The 12213-nt window shown below is 45.3% G+C and overlaps 1 protein-coding gene across 1 annotated transcript; it reads right to left on the bottom strand.

The window, feature by feature from the left end:
• Nucleotides 1-1348: 1348 nt before the first annotated feature.
• On the bottom strand, nucleotides 1349-8840 carry LGALSL (galectin like). The gene is made up of 5 exons (XM_049650333.1): nucleotides 8639-8840; nucleotides 7761-7832; nucleotides 7522-7610; nucleotides 6704-6881; nucleotides 1349-4500 (listed from the first exon to the last, which is right to left on the bottom strand). The coding sequence occupies exons 1-5, from the start codon at nucleotides 8672-8674 to the stop codon at nucleotides 4357-4359; spliced, it is 519 nt and encodes a 172-aa protein (XP_049506290.1). The 5' UTR covers nucleotides 8675-8840; the 3' UTR covers nucleotides 1349-4356.
• Between the last annotated feature and the right edge of the window lie 3373 nt (nucleotides 8841-12213).

Below are 12213 nucleotides of genomic sequence, written 5' to 3'. Positions count from 1 at the left end.
CAACTCCACATCTTTTGAAACAATCTCCCGGAATGAGGCTGGGCTTGCGCCTTTAAGCGGGCTTTCTGGGTGATTCTTAAGCACACTAAAGTTTAAACCCACCAGAGACCTTCGTCAGTCTTACTCATTGATGTATTGTCTGAGTGCCTAGAACAGCAACTGGCACAGCTCAATAAATACCTGTTGCATGAGTGAAGACCTTCAGTGTTTGAGGCACTTGGAGGCTCCAATTATAGCTGTCTTCCACACCATCTAATCCACAATGCTGTCACAAAGCAAGTATAATGTCATATTTCAAAAGGGATCTCTCTAGCAAGGCTGTGGGGCACGGAAGTTCCCCCATCTCTGTCCAATAGTGTCAGCAAACTGTCCCCACCTTAACAGGTGCGCATATAGGTGCCTCCCTGCCTATACTTAACTGCAAAAGCTGTGACAGAATCATGCCTCATAACTTTGCATCTTTGAAAAATAAAAATGGAAAAAAGGGATTAATAAAAACATTTAAGGCGTTAAGTAGGACCCTAGAACCAGCATGTGAGTAAATATCTCTGCTTACCTCCCGAACTGAAGCTAGGCAAACTTCTATAAGCTATAGTTTTATTTGTAGGCAGAATAGCCAAGGAATCAAGTTTTCTTCCTAATCATTCAAACCACAGGAAAGAGAAGACATGGATATTCAGTCTTGCTTTTGTATATATACTGTGCTAAGATTATATGTAATGATTTATTAAGAACCCACTGCATCCTTAACAGGTAGATGGATAAAGAAATTGGTACATCTATACAATAGAACACTACTGAGCGATAAAAACTATTGATACACACACCACATGAATCTCAAATGCATTACGCAAATGGGAAAAAACCGACCTCAAAAGATTACGTACTGCATGATTTTCTTTCTAGGACACTCAGGAAAAGGCAAAACTATAGAGAGGGGACAGGGAACAGTGGTTGCCTGATTAGGGGTTAGGAGTGAGGGGCAAATTTAACTATAAAAGGATAGCACAAGGGAATTTTGGGGGGTGATGGAACAATTCTGTATCCCGGTTGAGGTGGTGGTTAACAGGAATCTATGCATGCGTTAGAACCCGTGGAATTGTACATCAAAGTGAATTTACTGTATATAAATTATACTTAAAAAGAAAACCCATTGTACACACAACATAAACTCATTAGGTCTCCGAGGCACCTTCCTTCCCTTGATCAGTTTATCAAAGTGGGAAACATGTGAACAAGTGGTTTTGGAGCATATATTAAAGTGAGGGAACACTGTTAATACCGTTTGGTTTATACTAAGTACATCATATCTGGTGCCAAATTTAGCATGTTACAAACCAGAAACCGCTTTGTAGAAAATTCCTTTATTATAGTGCAAATAACTTTTAGCAGTGACATAATAATGTAAGAACACATTTAGCAACATTTTACACCACGCAGTAAATAAGAAAGTGTTTCCTTGAAAATATGTCATCATAAGAACATTATTTCTACATTAATGCCGGAAAATGCCAAGGCTGTTTCTCTCAAGGCCACAGGGCTCCCTCCCTCTTTTTGGATATATATTTTTTTAGTACAAATGAAAGGATTTGCCATTTTAACAAGTCACCATCAATTCCAAGAGTGATCTCTTAGGGGTTTTGAACTGAGGTTGGCAAGATTTGAAACGGGGTTTCAAATTTTAAAAAAATAGTATTTTTCAGACAATTCTGGGACAGCCCAAAAAGCAGAAGTCACTTCTATTAATTTTTAAGTAGATATACACATTCAATTCAATTTTGATGCAGAAATGGACAGATTGTCTAAAGCCTGCCTTTCGTTCCCCCAGAGCCTGACTGTTATTTATATTCCTTGGTTTTGGTCATATTGCAAAATTAGGCTCTGGTCAGAAATAACTCCTTACATACCCAAATGCTCTCCTGTGAAGCTTTAAATTGCACTTTCCACCCTGAATTCCCACCTTATACCTCACATGCCAATGAGAGGCAAGAACACTGTTTCCAGTTTCCAGCTAATGATTAACACAGCCCCCCTGCTAATTTCGTTATACCTGAATCAAACCATCACATCATTTAGATTAATTCCAACAGGCTTAACCAAGAGGTTCCCACTGGCCTCCCAGAGAAAGGAAGGGTTAACAGTGTATCTTCACACTAAGCTGCGTAAGGGCTCGGCCGATAAGCAGTTAGCCGATAGGTAGAGAGAACAGTGTCATTTCCAATCAACACACCCAGCTCCTCTGGTTTCTGCTGAATTATGCAGTGCGTGGGGATGGACAGCCACTCAAAGGAAACCTCCCGTGGGGGTCTTCCACCAAAACCCCCACAAATATAGTTCAGGGTGCCCTCTAAATGCCTGTACAAACACTCCTCAAAATCTAGTGGCTTGAGAAGCCACGAGAAGTTAATCACAGGCTTGAAAATACCTGGAGCCACAGAACAGCCCTCTTGGCTGAACATGGCTGATTAAGTCAGCTGGTACATAAAGCTTTTCAATGCTCAGCCAGTCTCGTTGGATAAAGTATCTTCTTCTATAACACAGTGGAACTGTGCTAAACAGTTTCAAAGTTGAGAAGAACCCAAATACATCACCTATAAAAAATTCACAATTTTAGGTTGCTTTTTCTTAAGACTTTGGTACTGAAACACTGTCTACATTCTCGACACGTGAAAATGACGTGGCCACTTCCGTGTCTCTGCATGTTGTGTAAAAAATACTCCAAAGCAAAGCAGGGCAAGGACGTGTCATAACATGATGCAGTATGCTGTACAAACAAAACCTAAATTATATATAAATACACCCCCACCCCAGCATCCCTCAGTCCTCCCCACTACCTGACCAAAGCAATGCCAGGGGTCCTTCTCTCCAGGGCCAATGCACTTTGTGACGTCCAGTGCCCAGGACTCCGACCATCCCTTGCCGCGTGGTGACATTTACAGTACTGCAGGCTCCTCCCGATGACGCTCTGCTGTCGGATGGATCAGTTCCACAAGTGCACGGAAACTCTTCCAGCTTAAGTGGAAGCATTCATACTATTGGCTGGGCTCAAGAGACCTGGAGTTCTGGGAGTTAACCTTCCAGATAAACTAACTGGATCATTTCCTAATCCGGATCCCCTCTTATCCTAATGTCTCAGCACAGCCAACACAGCGGGAAGCATCCTCTCCTCTGAAGCTCCAAAGGCATTGCTTAGGGACATTGGCGAGGGTCACATAATAAAAGTAATACAATGAGCTAACAGCTTAAGTTGATATAAATTACTTCCAAGTAAGTTATTTGGGGCCACTTGCTTCTGCTTTACATTGCATTCCAGAATCATTTTCATAGTATACTTTTAAAAGTTTATATAACAGTTATTTTAAAAATTGTCTATGCAATCATCTGTTATATGTTTTCAATCAGTTTAATAACAACTTAATGAGCTGTTATAAAGACCTAGGAAAAAGTAGTTAATTAGTCTTAAGAAAGCCAATACTGTGCTAATTCACAGTAAGGAGAAAAAGTCATGTAAATAGAATTCATGTAATCGTCTATTACTTGAAAAGCAGTTTTATCGAAATGTTGCCAAGTTTTCCCAAAAGCACTTACAGCAATTTATATCAAGAGATCCTAAGTTTAGGGGTATGGAAGATACAATTCTTTCATGATTGTAATAAGTAATTTTCCCCTTTGGACCTAAGATATTTGTACATTCAAAAGTTCATAACTTGTTTTTGAGACATTAATCATTCCCTAATACATACACTGAGTATAAATAAATAACTCCGAGAAAGCTTTCAAAATCTGAATTAACATTATGTTGTGCAAAAACAAACAAAAAAAAAAAAAAAAAAAAAGAAGAAACCAGAAAAACAAAACCAACCAAACCTCGAACAACCTACATTCTATGTAAATACCCTGACTAAAATGTTGGTTGTGCTACACGATCCCACTTCAGTGCAGAAATGAGTTGATTTCGGTGTACCGTCTTTGTTGTTGGTGGTGTTGTTTTAGGTCTTTAGCACTTTTGTTTCTAAGTATCACCTTGTTTTGAAAAGATGAATAACTTGCTACCAAATCACAAATTATCACAAATCCATGTCCGTTTAGTCTGAATAAAATCCAGCATAAATGTATTACTTGGTTCTGGAAATAATGGCTCGGTGTCTTTGTTCTGACGGCTTCCTAAGGGCAAACCACAGTCTGAAGTTGCCATTTTGGGTCTAAACTGCACAGAAAGAAGAGACAGGGAAGCTTGCTTTTTTGTTTTTGTTTTCTTTTTAAGTCTCCAGATCTTGCTAGGACACTTCTTCCAGACCGACAGTCAGATAGTCGTGGCACCTGATCCTATTTGAAACGGAGGTGGTTTAAACAGTGTCAGCCAAGCTTAGTGATCTGGAGGTCCCCGTTTATCTTTATGGTGTCGATTGCAGATAACGTTTGAATGCGGTGGTAAAAATCAAAAAGTTGGTGTCCATCCACAAACACTCTGAAACGTGGGTGCTCACAAAGAATTTCCACCTGGAAGAAACAAAATCATCATCCATCTCTTTTTTTTTTTTTTTTTTTAAATCATCATCTATCTCAATTCACAATTTCACTGAACCCTGCTGGGGAAAACAAATAAATAATACTTAATTTTAGAGAAAGGCACCATCTTCAGTGGTTCTCAAGCATCGGGGTGTACTAGACTCATACAGAAGGCTTGTTACGACACAGATTGCTGGGCTCCACCCCCCAAATTATCCACTTAGTAGGTCGAGGGTAAGATCTAAGAATCTGCATTTCCATCAAGTTCCAACACGATGCGGGCATGGCTGGAATGAGGAACACACTTTGTGAACCATTGCTCTATGCTATTCAATATCCCTTAAAGATTTATTCATGCTTTAATTTCTCCCTTCTCCTCGTACTCCAGAAAGGGACATAAAGTAGCATATATTTATTTATATGACACATAATGTCTCCACTGTCATCCCCTGAACCATTTTTTTCTTTTTAAAAAAAAAATAATTATTTTTGAGAGAGCGTGAGCAAGAGAGGGAGGGGCAGAGAGAGAGGGAGACAGAGGATCCGAAGCAGGCTCTTCGTTGACAGCAGAGAGCTCAATGAGGGGCTCAAACTCATGAACTGTGCGATCATGACCTGAGCTGAAGTCGGATGCTTAACTGATGAAGCCACCTAGGTGCCTCCATCCCCTGCACAATTCTGTCCTACCCTCAGAGAAGACCCTAACAAAGCAGAACCAGTACCCCCTTAGTAGCATGTAATAACAGTCTAGACACTCAAACATGGTAAACACTACAGCAGAGAGGAGGTAATTACCACTGGACCAGGTGTAATTAACAAGGCTTTGTTAAGCTAAACAGAAATGCTGATTCCATATGGCAAAAGCTTTTTCTTCCTCTTTTCCTCAAGTAATTCACCATACATTTTAATCATTGGTTCTGTACTATGTATTCATTAAAAGCACTGGTGGCTCCCATGCAAGAAGAGACTTTATATGTGATATTAGTCACAGTTAATACATATTATTACTAAAATTGTATCACCAAGAAGGGTTGATTTCATTTCAATTTGGTTGTTGGGGAGCATTATATTCTTGGCCGTCAGAAGCTCTGGTTACTCATACTCATGAGCTACGCATTAAGATTCATCATTGAGAAAGTGTCACAGTCAAAAAAACAAAAAAAGGAAGAAAAAAAACCTGTCACAGTCAAGAGGAGTCTAAGGGGTCATTACCATTCTAGAGAAGGGGGAGGGCACGGGACATGGACAGGGTTGCCTTCCCCAGGCTACGATGAGAACAACAATCTTGATTCTATCACTGATGTAGACCTCGTGGATTCTTATTCCTCCCACTACTTCTTTATAAGGCCCTTGTAAATTTCTAGATGAAGAGCAACAGGTTAAGGATAGCTGTGCTTTTAGTAGGCTTATATGCAACAGGGAGCTTTTAACTGAGTTGTCATTATTGTGACGTATGTTAACAAGGTATAATGCAGACAACTTCATCACCAGGACTGATAGTTCAGTAAATCCTTTCCTAACACATTACCCACACTACTTGCATCTCTTGGCGTTGGCCTTCATAGAGGAAGGTGCTACTCATATTGCTTGGTTGGATGGGAAGTTTGGGCTGTGCTTCCTGCCCACGAGATAGTGGAGAGCCAATTTATACTCATCTAGGCCCCAGAGAAGGAGTCTGTCAGCCACACAGCCTGTGGCAATAAAACACACTGAGGCTACTTAACCCAGAGGCAGAAACAGGACCAGGCCATACAGGCAAAAGCAACAAGAAACAATGAAAAGATCATCACTATATTCTTTAAAAGGTCACAACCAATAAGGCTTACTACTCCTTACAGGTTGAGGAAAATTCTAGCACTTACTATTATTTATTAATCAGGTGTTTCGGGGCCAGTATAGATTACGTTCCCAGTACTAGGTTGAGTACTACATAGAAAAGTATTTATTCTTAGCAATCCAGACATGGGTTTATTTACTAAATGTACTAGCTAAATAGAGCCAAGAGCTAGTATGGTATTAATTCCTATCAGCAAACAGAGCTCTTTTGATCTTTTTTTCTTTTTTTCGCCGTCAGGTGACAAATTTCCTGGACATGCAAAAATTCTGGCTGCTTAAAGCCTTCTTGGCATACACTGCAGGAGAACAGCATCATCACCCTGCCAGCAGTTAGAGTTGAGGCACTCGAGGTACTCACCCTGAATGGCTGGTCTGGGATGAATGGAAAGTAAGGGATTGCTGACTGTTCTTCACCTCTTTCCCCAGATATACAAGAATTTCTGAGTAGCTGCCGGTCTGTGAACACAGCTTTGAGTTCAATTGCCACGTCGGCGGGAGGGTCTTCAGAGTCACCACAGGTCAAGCTGATGGCAAAGCTGAACAGAAAATTACCTCGTTAATCAGGGTTGGCCATGACAACACTTGTCAATAACTCAGGCCCCCATACTTGCTCTTTCTTCTCAGGGTATGTTTGCTTTTAATGGGCCACTTTTTACACAGGGAATTGGGCTACGTATGGAGACGGAGGATTACAATCAAGCCAGGCGTTTTGATACCTAAAGGAGGCTTTGCAAAAGGACTGATATTAGGGATGTCAGATGCTTCAAACCACCCACACATCTGTACCTTAATCCATTTCAGAATTCTCAGAAGAAGCCCCAGAAACTGACCAGGGGAATAATATCTTGTAAAGTCTGCTTGCCATTTACATTGACAGATCTTGCTCTAAGCACCATGTTTAAAAACCCTTAGAAAAAAATCCTTTGGCCTCCCTAAGGGTCAAAGAGAAAATGATGTGGGCCTATATTTATAATCTCTGATATAAATAGCTGTCTGGACAAATGATGGCTAGGATTCATACACATTCTTTTCATGGGAACATGGTACTTTCTTGGCGCTTCTAACTAGCAACACTGGCCACAGGGAGAGGAGGAGGGGCAATAAACCACAACAAGAGTGGGCGCCGCCTTGTAACTCCCTGATAAGCCTTCCTGTGACAAGGACTCTCTGTCTTACCTCTCTGGGTTGAGGTCTACGATGCCCATCACCAACACCTTCTTGCCTGGTCTCATGCCACCCTTAATGTGCCCACAAAATGGAACTATCTGCAAAGGATGACAGGAGAAGCAGGAAGTTTACAGCCTGTAGGGGAAGAGCCAAGCCCTCAGATCCTGGGGACCTGACTCATTAGAAAATGCAGTTAGAAAGAAAATGGGTACAGGCGGAGACACAGAGCACAGAACTAAATCACTTACCAGTCGTGGGAAGTACACGTCGGCTTGAACTGGAGAGCCCAAAGAGTTGTTTAAATGCCCATCATCTAGTTTCTAAAAATAGAAGCACACAGATTGGCTTTCCAAAGGCTCTAGTTTTGGGGGTGGGGGCGGGAGAGGGGAAGGGGAAGGGGTGGGGAAGAACCTACAGGGATCTGGCTGAATCCAGTAGCCTTGGCAGGACACAGGCAGCGTCTGCAAATGCTGCCACCTCACAGCCCATTGAATAGCCGCAGAAAGCCCCGGAACAAAACCCGTCCTTTCCACCTGGTAGCTAAGCTTCTGAAGATCCCCAGACCTTCAGATCTGGATCAAAATCCAGGTCGAGGCACACCGGGGAGCCCGAGCCCCGCGTCGGTGGAGGACAGGCCCCTCTTTAAATGCAAACGCCTCTGGACCCGCTGTCGCCCAGGCCTGTCCCGAAGGACGTGGCTGGAGTGCAGGGCCGCGCTCAACTTCTCTCGGGAGCCCCCGGGCCAGACCCATTTCCAAGGGGGAATCCCCGGGACGTCGGAGGCGGCGGCGGGGCGCGCGCCCCAGACACACTCACACACGCGCACACTCACACGTGCAACGTGCACACACCTGGCCGCCGGCTGCACGGCATCGAGGGGGCTGTCGGTCACCCCCATGCCGCCGTCCGCCCCCACGCACGCTCCCTCGGCTGCACCCGGGGCGCCCCGCCTGCCCCCCAGGCCTGCCTTTCACAGCCGGCGCTCGCTAACAGGTACCCGGCGCCTTCCCACGCGGGGGGCGCCGGGCTGGGCCTCAGCCACCTCTCCGCCGCAGCCAGGCTGAGCAGGCGGCGGCGTGCGGGGCCGCGGGAAGGGGGCGCCTCGCGTGCACCCCTCCGCACTCACCACCGCGGCATCGCTGTCGGCCACGGATCCCGCCATCTTCTTGCACTGCGCGCCGGGGTGCAGGGCTGGCGGCCCGGCGGCGGCGGCGGGGGACGTGGGACGCGGCGCGCGGGCGGGGATCCCGGGGCGGTCCTGCGCCGGGCGGGGGCGCGGGTCCGAGGCTGGCTCGGGCGCGCGCACACACAGGCGGGCACGCGTGCGCGCACGCCTGGGGCCAGGCGCCGACCAGGCAGGCTGGGCCGGGGAGGAGGGGGAGGGGAGCGGGAGGCGGCTCGGGCCGGGAGGTCGGAGGTGGCCGCTGCTGCCGGACCGCCGCTGCGCGGTCGGGGCTGCTTTCTTCCTCGGGGTGCTGCTGTCGCCGCCCGAGGAAGAAGGGTGGCGAAGGCCGCGTCGCGCTGGCCCTGGGCGGCATTTAAAGGTCGCAGGGGCCCGGCTCGGGAACCGGGAACAGGGCGGGGACCCAGCTGGGCTGCCGCGGCTTGCTCAGCTTGCCCTGCCCCTTGGCCATTGGAAGGTGGCGGGAGGCTGGGGCGGGAGGGACGGGCTAGTCGCAGTCGGGGCGTGCGGGAGGGAGGGCGGAGGTTCTGGGGGCTGGGGAGGTGGGGACCAGGGCCAGGCAGGTGACAGGTGCTTGTGACACTTTCGCCCCTCCCTTCCAGCCAACCTCTTTCCTTCTGTCACGTCCTGGGGCAGGTGGAACGACGGAGGCAGAGGTCAAGGGAAGACTGGAGGGTGGGAGCGGTGTCCCAGAGCTCGAGATGTTTTTCAGAGAGTAAGTTCTTTCAGAAAATTCCTACAGAGTGGAAGGGGAGATTCATTCGGCCCTCTAGGGTAGAAAGATAATGAAGTCTCTAGACTTAAATAAATAAATATTTGACCCAAAAGCAAGAGGCAGAAAGGACTCAAAGTAAGGACTTTTATATCCCAGGAGGCTAGATAACAGAATAGGCCTCTTTCTGCCCTGTGGGAGGGGGCGGGTCTGGGGGACACTGGAGACTGTCTAGGGCAGGGGTCTGGCTAACTCTTAACCAAGTGGAACTGCCCATAGTGAATCCTTAGCCCCCACTGCGACCTGTTTTTTACAAGTCACCTGCTCTGTCTAGGGTAATAACTTTCTCACTGGAAAACTCCTTATATCCTTTGTGGAGTCAGTCATTCCCAGGGGTACATCTCTCTTTTATTCCAAGGCACAAATTCCTTTTTGGCATTTCCACATTGGGATGATTATGTAACTTCTCAGATAAAGCTGTATCAACATACCCTCTATTAGGTGACATCTTGGCTTAAGCATTCCACTGTGTGAGTCACCAGGGTGTTTTACACTAATAAGCAGGGAGCATGTGTGGCCTGCTGCAGTCCCAGAGGGGCCCTCAATGGCTCCCTTCCAGCCACTGTTCCTGGCTGTGTGTCCTGGAACATCACTGCAGCTTTTATGTCTTAGCTTTCCCTTTATGGACCAGAGCTAATAATGGTAATCCCAGTCCAGTGTGGAGAGTTGCCTGCACACATGTGTATGTCACAGTCCTATGGTTTGTGTGCTCCGAATTAGACACCCAAGTGCATCAGAACTGTGGCTCACATTTTTGCTCCTGTTTATGAGTCTTAGCGATTGTTTAAAATATTAGGCAGTTATAGGAAACTGCTGACATTTTGAAAGCACACTGGAATGTATCCCAATTTCTGAGAGTATGGTGTGGGGAAAAAAACACTGAAGTCATTTTTTGTCATTAGTTAAGCGTGACACAATACGTCTCGGTGGTTAAAGAGCCTGTGCTCTGGGTTCAAATTCTGGATTTACCGTTTACTAGCTGAGTGATCTTGGACAAGTTTCTAAGCTTCTCTGTGCCTTAGTTTCTTCATCCGTGAACCAGAGATGACAGTGATGACAATAGTTGGTTCTTGTTGGGAAGGCTGAGTAAATTGGTCCTTGTACCTTCCTTAGAATAGTACCTGGCACATAGTAGCACTTAGACTTCAAAAATACTGAGTGTTTAGGGGCGCCTGGGTGGCTCAGTTGGTTGAGCATCTGACTTCGGCTCAGGTCATGGTCTCGCGGTCTGTGAGTTCGAGCCCCGTGTTGGGCTCTGTGCTGACAGCTCGGAGCCTGGAGCCTGCTTCGGATTCTGTGTCTCTCCATCTCTCCACCCCTCCCCTGCTCACGTTCTGTGTCTCTCTGTCTTTCAGTAATAAATAAACATTAAGAAAATTTTTTATAAAAAAAATACTGTCTGGGGATCCAGCAGGGATTTTTTTTTTTTTTTTGATCTTCTAGTGGGGAAAGGCAGTCAATGAATAAATAAATATGTAATGTGTCAGGTAGTAAAAGTGTTAGAAAAAGTAGGAAAGAAAGCAAGGTGGGAGAGAGGGAGAGAGAGAAAGAGAGAGAGAGGAGGTGGAATGGTGTTATTTACATAGAGGTGGTCAGAGAAGCCACCTCTGGTAAAGTGATGTTTGAGAAAACCCCAGAAGAAAGGAAAGGAGGGAGGGAATCATTTGGCAGTCTAGAAGAAGGGGTTTCTGGTGGATGGAACTGTAAGGGTCAGGATCCAGTGAAGAAAGTGTTGGGTGCTTTGATAGAAGAGACAAATAATGACAAATAGATTAGGCTGCGTAGGCCACGTGAGGATTAGCTTTCACCTAAGGGAGGTGGGAAGACATCCGAAGTTTCTGAGCAAAGGAGTGACCTAGTTTTCCCTCTGTTGTAGATATGCCCCTCTGGCTGCTGTGTGGAGTGATCTTTGTGGGGAGGGGAGGGCACAGGTGGGAGGGTAGAAGTAGGACTTCTCTACCAGGCCCGCTACGGTATAATGACGGCTTAGACACGGTGGAAGTGATAAAGATGTGAGAAGCTGTGGGCCTTTGATATAAGTCCTAGCTGTTATCATTATGTGGCTCTGAGAGTTCATATTGCCTTCTGAGCCTGTTTCTTCACCTGCAAAATTAAGGGGTTGGGCTCTTTTGTCATTCCTTCTTAGCTCTTAGGAAGTTCTTCTGATTCCTGAAAAGATGTGTAAACATCATCTGAATTTGAATGGCTTTGAGAGTAAGTGCTGCTGAATGAAAGCAATCTTGGGTTGAATCTTCACCTTTATAAGGTGAAGAATAGTCCTTTGATTTGTTTTGTAAGTGGAGTTGAAGATATTTGGATTGCTTGGGATGAGTTTCTTACATCTTGGGAATGGGAACAATAGGAAGGTACTGAAGCTTCCCAGAATACTTTAACATGGAAAATTGCCTTTTATTCCAAAATTGCCTTTTATTCCCAAACTACTTTTTATCCCCAAAATGCTTGATTCCTTCTCAGTCTATAGAGTGACTCATTTTGAATATGAAGAGGAAGGAGAAAGCCTAAATCAAATTTTTGTTACAACTGAAGCTGAGCAGAGTCAAAGTGCTTTTTACAGGGAAAAGTCATTAGCAAATTAACAAATTATAGAGCCTAATTAATTTTTATTTTTAGTTGTGTAGTGAAGGATAGGCAAACTGCCCTGTGCTTTGATCTCAGGCATTTACGTCTAAAATAACATTAACCAAGATTGTGACCCTTTTATGAGATGCAGCAGTGAAATTTCAAG

The sequence above is a fragment of the Panthera uncia genome (genome assembly GCF_023721935.1).
Source record: "Panthera uncia isolate 11264 chromosome A3 unlocalized genomic scaffold, Puncia_PCG_1.0 HiC_scaffold_11, whole genome shotgun sequence".
NCBI lineage: Eukaryota > Metazoa > Chordata > Mammalia > Carnivora > Felidae > Panthera > Panthera uncia.
The sequence above is the reverse complement of the archived record's forward strand: the minus strand, read 5'-3'. Positions and strand labels throughout refer to the sequence as shown.

What these genes read in the sequence shown, in the direction of transcription:
- LGALSL (XM_049650333.1), bottom strand. Translation starts at nt 8,674, where the DNA reads ATGGCGGGATCCGTGGCCGACAGCGATGCCGCGGTG. An exon ending in CCGACAGCGATGCCGCGGTG is followed by an intron (nt 7,833 to 8,638) that starts GTGAGTGCGGAG and finishes TTCTATTTTTAG; the next exon opens with AAACTAGATGATGGGCATTT. An exon ending in TCCCAGACCAGCCATTCAGG is followed by an intron (nt 4,501 to 6,703) that starts GTGAGTACCTCG and finishes TGTTTCTTCCAG; the next exon opens with GTGGAAATTCTTTGTGAGCA.